The following is a 13,619-nucleotide window of genomic DNA, read 5'->3' as shown; positions in this document are numbered from 1 at the left end:
TCAGATATGGATGAATGCTCGACCTTTCATCGAATTGCTCCAGAGTGCTGAGTCTGAATCTGAGGAGGAATGATATGTTCTCATTTAACTAGTTTACATGGTGGTGTCTAGTGTCTACTTCCATGCCTGTTACTACAAATAAATGGGTTTCTTCGTGGTCTCTGTGTTCTTTTCTATTAACTTGGTAGTGTTGTGGACTACAATTTGCTGTCCTGTACCGTAACTATTATTGTGATGCTCGATGATGTCTTCCTAGTGTTGTGCTTTGTCTGGTTTAATGTCAGAACATTCAATGCAATTTGTTTCTGTCGCTAAACTTCATTCTCTGTCAGAAGTCAATGTCTTTGGTTTTGAAATCATGTTGACTTGTGTCTCTGAATCTACAACATGGTCTCTTGTAACCATCAAAAGCAAAAAAAATGTGTAGGGGAAGGTTCGACCAATAGTTCATCTTGCTGACTTTTTTGTGGTGGTGGTGGTTTTGTTTTTTTTTTGTTTTTTTATTTGGTAGTAGGTTTGGCTGATTTGCTCCTACAATTGTGGTGACGGTGGGCAAGGAGGAGAAATTATAAGGTCCACAGGATGGATAAGTGACGTGGTCAATTATTCCACTAAAAGACTCACACTTGTTTAAAATTATTGAATTAGAAAACTCTTTTAAACTGAAACTGATTACTGACTCAGTAATTTTAAACAAGTGGAAGTATTTTAGTAGAATAGTGGACAAGTGACGTAGTCCACCAGAGGACTGTATAATTTCTCGTCGAGGAGGCTTTGCTGGAATGAAGTTTCTCTCCAAACTAATTTAGAGAGAAACTTTTTAAACTTTTCATATATCTCTTTTTTGGTGGTAAATTTTGAAAATTAAACCGTTGAATTTCATATTCTTTATATTCTTAACATTCATATAAAATTTCGTTCAATTAAGATGTTATTTACTATTCAATTAATAAACTTGTTTTTAATATACAATTTTAGATCACAAAAACTTAAAATTTTAACATTTGTTTGATGATATAGCAATTAATCTTTAATATTCTTGAAATTTTATAAGCATGAAGTATATAATAATAATATGCAATTTAACAGTTAGATTTTCAAAATTCCCACTCAATATAAAGTTATATGAGGAGTTCGTAGGATTTTTCTTCAAACTAATTTAGAGAAATACTTTGTTCGATTGCGTTTTAAAAATAAGATATGAGATATATGGTGAGTTGTGAGTTCCAGTTAGCTCAACTAGTAAAATCTCTGATAATTGAATAAGAGATCTAAAGTTCAATCTCTGCCTATACTAAAAACTGATTGGTGTCTTAGTCTGATGATTAAAGAGTTATTATTAGAAATAAACACCATAGGTTGAAAATTTACCCAAAAAAAAAAAAGATTCATAACTCACCATACAACTTTTTTTTTTTTTTTTTGAGGGGGAAAGCCGTAAATTCATTGAAATAAATCGGTAAATCAACTTGAAGTACATGAAAAACTTGTGATAGGGTTTCCTCCATTCATATTAAAAAGTCTTGAATGTGAAGTGCATGTTTGGCCAAACTATGAGCAACACTATTATAATCTCTCGTTACATGAAATAGTGAGTTAATGTAGATAAAGTGTCATTATTTATTTATTTATTTTTTTGTTTAAAAAGTGTCATTATTTTAATTGGCTTTACTATGGTATTGATTGGATCATAAATATTTCACAAACCGGATAGTATTGGTATATTAATTATATGGTCCCCACCATTAACATCAAGGATCCGTGGCGCAATGGTAGCGCGTCTGACTCCAGATCAGAAGGTTGCGTGTTCGATTCACGTCGGGTTCAAGTTTTTGTTTATTTTTTCAATTTATCGTTTAACGGATCGGTCTTTATTTTCTCCTGCCCTTTTCAATTTTTTCGTTTCAAAGGTAAATAATAGCGCGTGTTTGGGTTCAATTTTTCGTTTAACGGATCGGTTTTTCTTTTCTTCTCCCCTTTTCAATTTTTCGTTTCAAAGCTAAACAATAGCGCGTGCTCAAGTTAAAGTTGTGTCCAGGTCCAACTATTTTTGACTTCTTTGAAGAGAAATAGAAACAGCTTCGTCAATTTCTTGTTGGCCTTTGTTCTGAATTTCACTTGTTAAGAGCATTAGCGTTGTAGTATGTAAAATCCCCAAATTGCTATTTTAAAACATCAAACCATCAAAAGTGTGCATAGATTGTAAAAAATGGGCTCATTGATGTTATGAGTTGTGACTTAGTTCTGGAGGTCTTAGATTTTAGACACCACGATATTGTTCCATTTGATTTTCCAGAATGTCTCAACAATAGAGAATTAAATAGTTTGGTTAAAAGTTGAGACACGGCACATTAGTTTTTTATTTTCAGTTACAAATTTTTTTGTTGTTGATAAATTTGATAGTCATAATGGAGGGGGGAGATTTGAACTTACATGTTTCTATGAAAAAACCTATTAAGTGTCAGTTCAACTATAAATACACTTACTAAGAAATTCAGCAAAAAAAAAAAAAAAAACACTTATTAAGAAAAGAATAAAATTTGACAACAAAAACTTGGTTGTAGTCTAGAGCTACAACTTTACTCAATATCTTCTTATTAGATATGAATTTTAATAAATCCATCATTGGATTACATTTTCTTCTTATATCATCCATGATTACAAAATTTCTAAAAAATCAAAGATTAATAACTATCTTATCAATCAAATATTTAAATTTCAAAATTTTGTAATCTAAAATATGCATAAAAAATAAATTATGAGCTGATTGACACGAAATTTGACACGTGTGTCATGTAATCTAATGGTTAAATTTTCAAAATATGTAATTTTGTTAACTTTTTTAATGAAATTTGTAGTCTTAGACTACAACTAAGTTTATAGCCAAATTTTATTTAATATATATATATATATATATATATTAAAACATTGAAATATTTTGGTAATCTATTTTCTGATTTTTCATTTTTTTGTAAAGGAAATATTGAAACTGATGTTAAGGCAACAATGAAACTGATCATATTGATAAATTTTCAAATGCCAAATTGATCAATAATATGGAAAGAACAGATGCATGAAATAAATTCATTTCCCACCTCTTAGCCTTGTGAGGATAGAATATTTTATCCAAGGGTCAATTAGTTTTTTTTTTTTTTTTGATAAGACAAGGGTCAATTAGTTAATATAACTTATTTTAAAGGTGAGAGACACAACCATAAGCATAAACACTACATGCGGTAAATCCCAATCAGTGGAAAAATATTTTGTATAAATGAAAAATATGCACGCAAACGCAATATATTTCATACACACAAAACCCAGCTCAATACACAGTTCAAGTTTACGTGTACAGTGTACACATGTTTCTTGGATATAGTCAACTGTACAATATGTTCCACACAACAAATGAAAGCCAAAGTTTGTGTAATTAAACTTAAAACACAAATCCTCTATCAGCATAATTCCTAAACCATGCTCACACAGCAGAGGCATGGTCACCGCTGACATCAACTTCAGATTCAATATCTGCCTCTATATCATCAATGTCCGATGTACTAGCAGCAGCTTGACCACCAGCTTTGGATCCTTCTCCTGGCATCTTTGCCTCTTGTATGATCCGCATTATTTCTTCTATGCTCTGAGTTGGTTGTTCTGCTTCTGCTTTTGCATAGTTAGTCTTCTCAATCTCTATTAGTTCTATTGGCAAATTTTTCATAAACCAAGGATGCCGTTTAATCTCTGGGAGTGTGATCCTCTGTAGAGAGAATTGAAAGGATTAGTTAGTAGATATTTTGGGAGGCATACAAGATGGAGTTGAACCAATATCAATAACACAAAATCTTCTAAATAAGAATAAGCTTGCATTCATGTTCACCTACAAGATCCTATAGGCATTTATAAGAAGAAATCATGTGGGCTCACATCAACTGCTTTGTGAAGCATATGAAACTGTTAACTTATATGCACAGATACATGACAAGATACCTTGGCAGGATTGGCAACAAAAATACGAGAAAGGAGTTGCCTACAGTCTGCCGACACGCGTACATAGTCAGGAATGGAGTACTGAATGCTCATTATTCTCTGTTAATAACAATGAAATGAAATTAACTTAGCAGTCAAGAATAAACAATAATGTGGGTGGACGGTCAGAGGTGATTTTTTATTTGACCATAATTTTAGTGTTCAGAAGAGACTCACCCCGATAGTCTTACGAAAATTTCTAGGATCTTCAGGATCCTCAAATGGGTATGCTCCTACTAACATCACATATAGCGTCACACCACATGACCAAACATCTGCAATCTACAAACGCTACCAAATTATCAAGCAAATAGAACAAATTATGAAATATATGGTAGGAATATCCATTTATTTGATATTATGAGAGTAAACAATGGCTACAATATGACCATAACTAATACGTAGATGCTAAGAACCACCCAAGACTTCCCTGCAAATAAGTGGAATGCCCCAATAAAGCTTTCTAGTCATTCTGCAATAGAACTTAGAGAATTAGGTACCTTCCCATCATATTCCTTTCGCTGGAGTACCTCCGGGGCAATGTATGCAGGTGTTCCAACTGTTGATTTAGGTTGGGAGTGCAACAAAGCAGACTGCAAGGCATGAAAAATCCAAAATCTAATATATCAAAATTGAATAGAAATAGTTACTGTAAGAAAGCATCAAAAGCTATTTCCTGAGCTCAAATGAATATAGCCTTATTTAATCTGGGAAATTCATTAACCTTGGAGTAACCAAAGTCACATATCTTAAGTCTAGGTGTTGGACTTCCATCCAAAAGTGTGTTTTCCAGTTTCAGATCCCTGTGACAAATTTCCTGCAATAAAAGCAAGATGACAAAAGAAAAAAACAAGATTGTAATCCAAAACTAGAAGAAAAAAAATTCATATATGATACCATGGCATGACAGTAGCTGACTCCAGAGATTAGCTGCTGGAAGAAAAATCTCGCCTGCCGTAAGAGTCACCATCAAACAGTCAGTAGGGAACTTCAAATAAATGACTTCCATATGCATCAAACTGAAGGACAAATTGACCCAATGTGTTAAACAGATATGTACAAACTGCAAGTTTACAACCTCATCTTCACTAAATCGGCCAGCACTGCATATTCTCTCAAAGAGTTCACCACCAGCTGCATATTCCATGACAATAGCTAAATGTGTGGGAGTCAACAATACCTGCAGCCAAAATGATATTTAAAGTATGCTCCTGTGTATATACTCAATAAAGGTTTATCTACAATCTTCTCTGCAAGTTTCAAGTTTAATTTATATCATCAAGTACAGAAAAATTTCACACAGTTAAGCCTATAGGAAACCAACCATAGACCTCATAGAAAATAGAAAAGAACATGCTAATTGCTAACCAACAAAATTTGGAAGTGTTTTATTGTTGTGCATTCAAATTGATGTTTGACTTGAATATATAATGGAATACGTCTGTTTCCAATCCTTGTGTATTGGTTTAGTTAGCATGATTTTAGTTTTCTTCATACAAATTATTTGTAGAAAATATCTCCCCACATGTAGCTCAAAATTTTTTATATAGACATGTTGGTGTAACTAGATTTCTAGAAACAAAATGCAAATGATTCCTTAATGAAATTAAAATGACATAAACAACATGGACACAAATGACAAAATGAGGCTAATTAAGAGCCTCTCTGTTCATGAGTCTGTGTACATTTGCATACAGGATTTGGAGTCAATGTCATCCCCTAACTTTATAAATATCAGATTGTGGCATACCTAAAAACTACCCTTGTAGATAATAAAAAAAGACCTTAAGAGTCCCAACCTAATGAAGGTACACAATAAGCATACAGTATACCAAACTCTTACCTCTTTGAATCTGACAATGTTTGGATGCCTCAGAGATCTGTGATTAATGATTTCTCTTTGAACATTCTCTTCAATCTGAAACCCAGAACAGAAATCATAATGTTTCTTTATTTATTAATAAGTTACACACATCACTTTCTATTTTTTCTTATAAGAAGAGGAAGTACCCATTTGAGTCAAAACTCATAGGTCAACAAGAATAATTTCATAATAAATCAATAATTACATCCATTGTGATATGAAGCAGTCAACAAACTATAGAAAGTAAGAAAACGTAGGAAAGAAATTACAGAACCAAACACCTAATCCACAATTGAGGAGCCCAATGACTTGAAAGGAAAAAGTTGTTATGCAATATTAAGTTATTAACCATGGCCTGGCTACATATCAGGTAATGAATTATGAAAATGACATGATAATGTAGTTGTGAAACACCATAAACTAACTAGTTCTCTTGGCTGGAAAAATTGTGAAATTTTGCATATATCCAGCTGCAAAAACACAAGCATGGGAACAGAAAAGTGTTGGTCCCACTGTGTGGACTGTGGAAGGTAGTCTTGTGTGGATGGAAATCAAATCTAGGAATGTTGTCCCAGAAATGGAGAATAAGAATGGCTTGATAATCAATAGTTCAGTTCTTGTGTCTCATTTATAAACACAAACCCATCCCTTCGTGCAAGGTCACAACCTTGTGATTGACAGATTGATAAGGTTGTAGCACTTGTCATAGGTCACACCTGTCCAACCAGGCAATACACCTTCATGGCAAGCTATTATCATAGAGAATGCACTGAGTGAAGGAACACAAATTGTTATGGTGTTGAACACCTCATGATTACAAAAAGTGGTTCCCCAATAATGAGATAATAATGTTACTGAGCAATTGAACAAAAAAAGTTTTACTGATTGAGTGAAGCATGCATTAAACAAGCCTCCTTCCGAATTCACAAAATCACTACTTCTGCTCGACCACAAAACTTGTGTTGACTATATAATACGCACAAAGTCACAAACATAACATTATGGTACTTGTAGTGCCAAATATACATTATATATATATATATATATATAGTGTTTTACAAGTTTTGAGTACACACAAACAATGAGCAAAACAGTTTCTTATGGATGCCCATAAAAAATGAAAAATCTCTATCAAACAATAAGCTATATAAAAGCAGCAATTGATAATTTAAGCAAGACAATGCTTAATTTTAACAAAGCCAGCACGCCATTTCTATGTATCAGCCGGGGGAAAGAAGCCTAATTTACAATATAAGATCAAGCAAGAAGTAAAACATAAGAAAGAAGAAACACACTACAACTTCTAGCACCAACATTTGCAGAACTCAAAGCATGACTGAATTAACTTTACTCCAAATTGAAATTACCTTCTTTCCCCTTTCTATGTATTTGACTGCAACAAGCTCTTTTGTCTTCTTATCTCTCACCAACCTTGCCACCCCAAAATTCCCTACACCAAGGTCCTTCAATGGCTCATATCGCTCCTCCATCTCAACTCACCCCAATGAACAACAATCACACACACAAAATCACAATACCAATATGCCAAAAATCACAAAGCAAGTAAAAACCAAACAACCCCAACAAAATTTTATAGACACCAAGCACTAACAAATCCTAAAGTCCCCCTAGATAACAACAAAAAGCACAACAAGAGAAAGGGAGTGCTGCAAAAAACGAAGACAGACTCAAGCTTTAACCTTCCAGGAACGTTCGAAAAGGTCCAAAAATTGAAAGAGAATCTGAGACACAGTCATTCTCTAAATGAGGGAAAAATATCAGAAAGATTTTTAAGAAAGTAGTATATATCTAAATCTAATGAAATCCAAAGGTAGATCTGTCTTTTGGCAGAGAATTAAAGGACACGTACGCCATAAAGGGTGGCTTCCAAGTGTCGCTTGATAAAAAAGAGTGTTTTTAAGACTCTTGACTCTGACACTACACAGACCACTCTTAACGTTTCTGACACGAAACGAAACGAAACGAGTTTTCTTTGTTGTTTCTAATTCTATCTTTCTGGGATGCGTAGGTTACGGTCCAACAAGGCGCACGACACGTTCCTTTCGCTGTCCGAATATAGTGATCAGCTAACGTACGCCACGTGGGTCCCGACCATGGTAGTTACTTGAGGCGGTCGGTTTTCACGTGGGTATAATATTAATAATATCTAATCATGGGCGTAGGCTTTTAGCAGCTGTTCGTGTTTTCAGTTTTTGTTTTGTATTGTATTTTAAGGTTAAGTCGGCTGCCTCACGCTCTTTTCTCTTTTGTGGACAGCAATACATACACTAGTTTTTCTATCATAGGTCAAAGAAGAATATTATTGGAACATTCTCGTATATACGACCTTTCTTTATCATTAATTCAAAGTTCAAATTTTAAGTTTCTGAGTTTGTCATTTTTGAGGTCGGTCGAATTTTATTTTTTAAAACTAAAAAAGGAATTGATTTTTTTTTTACTGATTTTTATATTATGATAACACTGACTTAGATGTAGTTGATTAGGCAAATTGAAGAATATGATAAAAATAAATTATTTTTTTGGCTTATTTGTCATGTATTATTATTTTTGAGTTTAATTAATTTGAATATGTATATTATAAACATATGTTAATTTGATTTATTTAGTTAGCTTGTTTAATATTATTACATAAGTGATATTAAATTAATTATTAGTTGAATATATTTTGAATTTATAATGAATATATTCTTTATATATGTATATCTATAAATTTTATTAAATATTTATGTGTCTTACAATACAAGATCCGATACATAATATAAAAAAATCAAAAATCAAAAATCAAATCACAATACAATTTACATTTTGACAACTATACCTACAAGGCTAATTGAGACTTCCATCCAACTGAGTTTTACTTCTCTAGCATCAATAACCAAACCTCCTATAAATTATAGATATTAATTAGTTTAGTTATTTTTATTTTTAAGACCAGCATTTTAGTTAGTAATTATTAATATTATACACTATTGATCCATAAAATTTACTAGGGTAAATTACAAATTACACCCCTAAAGTTTGGAAATGTTTGGATTTTACACCCTAATTATCAGAATTTGAATTTCACCCCTTAAATCTCAGGGTGTTTTGATTTTATACTTCAAATTCTGAAACTTCAAGGTATAAAATCCAAACACTCTCAAAATTTAGGGAGTAAAATCCAAACACCCCTAAAATTTATGGGATAAAATCCAAACACCTCAAAATTTCATGGGATAAAATCCAAAATTTAAAATTTTAGGGTGTAAAATCTAAATGCTCTCAAACTTTAAAGGTGTAATTTGGAATTTACCCAATTTACTACGTTAACATATTTATTTAAATGTATTTGATACTATGTTTCAAATAACATATTTTAAAATGTGAAAAAAGCTGGTTTAGTTGTTTAAAATATGTTATGTGTTAGGTGTGTTTGGTATGTGTATGTGTATTTAAAATATCTCTCTTTTAAAATATGTTATGTGTGTTTGGTATATATGTGTGTGTGTGTGTGTGTGTGTTTTTTTTTTTTTTTAAAGCTGAAAAGTAAAGTAAAAGTATTATTAATATTTTATTTGAAGAGAGAGAAAGTTACCTCATGTAGTCTAATCCGATGGAACTTACAGTTTTTAACATATTTATAAAATTGTCATTAAGTAATGTTATTTGAAAACTGAAAACTAGTAGAAGAAGTTTTTTAAATTCAGTGTTCAAACACCCTAAAATGAGAAGCGTAACTCAAACACTTCTAAAAGAAATCTTCTACTAAATGTGTTTTTTTTTTTTTTAGCTCACATTGATCATTTGTATTATGAATACTTTAAACATATTTTCTCAACCCTTTTTAAACCACAATTTTCACATAATATTGAATAACAATACTTAAAATCTGCTAATAAGAGGTCCTAGTACTTCAAATTTCAAATGTGACAAACTGTTTTTATTTGGGTTTTGGTTTTGCCCGAAACTCCTGTTAATCCATATGCATATGAACCGCCAAGATTGTTAGTCTCATCACGCGCCTGAGTGCGAATTCCAAAATTTGGTAAAGGATTAAGGCGCATTTTAGTGGATATCCCAGCTGGGCCGACCTGGAGCTCTGGGTGGGCCCCACTTCTTGATTAGGAGGCCGCTTTCTTCGTTAATAAGCTGATGCCAAGTCCCCTTTTGATTTGTATGTAAAAGTCATCAATTTTTTCATGGTTTTCACACTATATTATGTATACTATTATTTTCACAGTACATAGTCATACACGCGTTATCTGATATTGATATGCAGAATTTGTACAGTCAAACAAAATAAGATAGAAGATATAGGATATCAACTCAATGGGGTTGGCTAAGTGGTTGAGTATTCGGTCTCAAAGTGACTATCTTGAGTTTGATTGGAAGCTTTTGAAATACTTAGAAAAAACTCCATGGGCCAATGATTTACCTCGCTATGGGCCACCTGTCGCGAACAGTAATTAGTCTCTGGTTGAAAGTTTTGAAGAAATATGGTGGGAAACTCAAAAAAACAAAAAAAATTTATATATATATATATATATATATATAGGTATCAAATCAAATGGAATGGTTGATTTGCTTTCAGTGGTGTCCAAATTCTCAACCTCTAAAGCTCTAATAGACCAACCTTGATTAATCTTTCTTGTTGCCTTTCATTTTCGGAAAAATCACCGAAAGGAAAAACGGTTAAGTGAAAAAGTATGATTTTTTTAGTGATTTTTTGGGCCTTATCTGAAGTGTTTGAATTTTCATGTCTGAACATATGACCTTCCATTTTTTTAATTTTATTTTATCTTTGACTATATGACCTTCCAATTGATCTTTGGAATAAATAAATTCCAGGCATCTCCAGATTGGCTGATTACTTTTTTTTTTTACCTAGCTTAAGCTTTGAATTAGTATTATTTTTTGGGGATTAAATAATGGAGAGATTTTTTTTTTTTTTTGAGTAAAAATAATGGAGAACTTGTAATTGTATATTGAATTTCCAGTAAAATTGTTTAAGTTTTATGGAAATACGTGTAGATGGAAAAATGTGTAAAAATACGTTTTGTAGTATCAAATAGTAATATTTTACAACCATAACAAAGTTCTGATCAGCAGGGCAAGATTTGTTGTATGATACTTTATTTAAATGGACGTGGTTGAATATAAACCATATCCAATTGAATTCTTTAATGACATTTGTGCCACTGGTAGCTTGGGAGTTGGGATTTGCTTGAGGCATATATCCACTGGGTTCAAGACAGCGCAACACCAACCTGCCGGCCCAAACAAACACAAAGTTGGACTGCGAGCCCAAACTATTGAATGTGTAGGATGGGCCTTGTTTGCATAGTTTTCCGGACAACATGGACGACATGGGTCATAAAATAACCAAGCCCATACGAAAACAATTGAAATGGGTCCAGTGAGCTTAGTTCGAGTATAATTTTAAATTTCTTTAAAAAGTAAAAATAGAAAATATATTCTTTAAGTTTCAACAGAATTCATTTTAGTTCTTTAAATTCTAGGAAAAAAAAATTTCAATCATTAATTGGATTTTTTAAATAAAAAATTTGAAGGAAAAAAAAAAGTAAAAATTTGGACAATTAACCGCAACATTTTGCTAGAGTATTGAAATAAATTTTGATGAAACTAAAATGGTGGTTTTTACATTTTAGCCTTCTTAAGAAAATTAGATGATAGAATAAAATATGATAAACTTTCTCAAAAAAAAATTATGATAAACTTGATGTTTGGTAATTAAGTTTCCTTTAACTTAAATTATCTTGAGAGTGTAACTACTTGTCACAAAAGAGAAGATAGTTGGCACAATCAGAACTTTTATGGTGAAACTTTTATTATATAGTATTTGATATTATTAAGGTAATACTAACTATATTTATATCAATTTGTAAGTTTTTTAAAGTAAAATTTGTATTAGCATTTTCCTACTTAAAAAACTTTGACACTCATGAAGATAGGTGGATCCTAAAACGATACCTTGGACCAAACCGGAGAGAGTGTGCTTATTCTTTGGTGGTATAGAATATACTGTCTGAAAGGTGTGAGACTGGTTGATTATATGTCGTAAGATAAATTATTCAATGTACTCAGGAAGAATCATGTCGGCAGGTTTAATGGTCCCCACACATTAAAAAAAAATATATGTGAATGATACTACCAGTAAAAACTTAAAAAAAAAAAAAAAAAAAAAAAAAAAAAAAAAAACACAACACCCATGTACTCATTATTCATGAAATGTTCCCCCTTTTATTTGAAGGATTTTTTTTTTTTTTTTAAGAAAGTTTCAATTTATGACGTCCGTTTTTGATGATAATTCTTTGTAATCAGATTAAGACACCAATCAGTTTTTAGTATAGATGGAGATTGAACCTCAAATCTCTTATTCAACTATCAGAGATTTTACTAATTAAGCTAACTGAAATTTACAAATACAACCTTTAGAGGAGTCTTAAGGTCCTTAGACTCTTACCTATTCACCAGTTAAACTAACTTCTTGGGAAGCTATAAACCGTTTTTCTAAGAGAATTTATTACTTCACAATTTACAAGCGTTGTAAATACTTTGAATTACATATCTTTTATAGTTAAATTCTAGACATCAAAATTCTTAAATAATACATGTATAAAGGTTGTTTATAAAATTATTTGCCAAATGCATTTTTGATGAAATGTTTTTTTTTTTCATTCTCTCTTTTACCCTCCTTCACTTAGCAGTCATCCATTCATTTTAATTTTTAACATATCTACTTTGATTAATATTTTTTTTAAATAATGGTTTAGCAACCCAATTATAAATTTCATGAAATATAAATTTCATAACTTCATTGATGCATTATAGCTCTTCAGCTCTTAAGAGTGTAGATATTTGTTTCCAACTTATCAGTTTTTATTATTATTATTTTTTATCACATAAAACTAAACTAGCCGCTAACTCATTTGCCATGTGGGATCTGCAAATAATAATAATAAGTATCTAACTAATCAATTAAAAAAAAAAAAAAAAAAAAACTTCAATCCAGATAGTTGGCAGGAATGACCATATGTAATTCGAATATAATTTAATTAAAAAAAATTTAGTGTTAAGTCTAATAACTGATGACAAGTAAGTTCTTCTTAGGTTTCATATGCAACGACAAATTTAGGATTCTTTACAACCTTAATAATTAAAAATGTTAACATGGAAGAAAATTAAACATAATTTAATCAACATTGTTTAGTATTAGGTTGCGTCAATCTTTTTCTCAAAAAAAAAAAAGGTTGCGTCAATCCAATAGAACTCTTGATAGGTTAGTCTTAAATAGTTTATGTTATGTCAAGTCAGTCTAGCCTTTCTCAAAAAAAAAATAAAAAAAAAAGTCAGTCTAGCCCATTAAAGAAATAATTTTGGAGGTTTCCTGGTTGTTACGGAATCTTGTATTGATTAAAAAAAATGTCAACAACCTGACCGTAATTGGTTCCTCCCATTTATAAAGTCTTTGAGGATGTAGAGTGAAAATGTTTAAGATGCGAGATTAGCAGTATTTGTAATTATCTAAAAATATATATATTTGTTAGAAAAATAACGAGATATAATAAATCTTTTTTTTTTTTTAAGTTAGAAATGTAATAAATTATAGTAATAACATTAAGTCTCATGTTGATAAGAAAATAATTTAAAAGGGAAAGGTGGTGTAACCTGTCTGGAAAATGATTTCCTCTATTGAATTATTCAGTTTCTT

General features: G+C 31.3%; 1 protein-coding gene and 1 non-coding gene across 2 annotated transcripts; one reads left to right on the top strand and one right to left on the bottom strand.

Annotated features, from left to right (window-relative positions):
* The first annotated feature begins 1,755 nt into the window (after positions 1–1,755).
* On the top strand, positions 1,756–1,827 carry TRNAW-CCA. The gene has a single exon. It is a non-coding gene; the product is annotated as a tRNA-Trp (tRNA).
* A 1,432-nt stretch (positions 1,828–3,259) lies between these two features.
* Positions 3,260–7,842, bottom strand: LOC115972203 (serine/threonine-protein kinase SAPK3-like). Its single transcript, XM_031092408.1, has 9 exons — positions 7,255–7,842; positions 5,867–5,941; positions 5,102–5,203; positions 4,921–4,974; positions 4,748–4,840; positions 4,524–4,616; positions 4,201–4,305; positions 3,985–4,083; positions 3,260–3,754 (listed from the first exon to the last, which is right to left on the bottom strand). Exons 1-9 carry the CDS (start codon positions 7,375–7,377, stop codon positions 3,476–3,478), a joined length of 1,023 nt encoding a protein of 340 aa, XP_030948268.1. The 5' UTR covers positions 7,378–7,842; the 3' UTR covers positions 3,260–3,475.
* Positions 7,843–13,619: the final 5,777 nt, after the last annotated feature.

The sequence above is a fragment of the Quercus lobata genome, chromosome 12, assembly GCF_001633185.2.
Source record: "Quercus lobata isolate SW786 chromosome 12, ValleyOak3.0 Primary Assembly, whole genome shotgun sequence".
NCBI lineage: Eukaryota > Viridiplantae > Streptophyta > Magnoliopsida > Fagales > Fagaceae > Quercus > Quercus lobata.
This window is presented reverse-complemented; position numbering and strand designations above follow the sequence as displayed.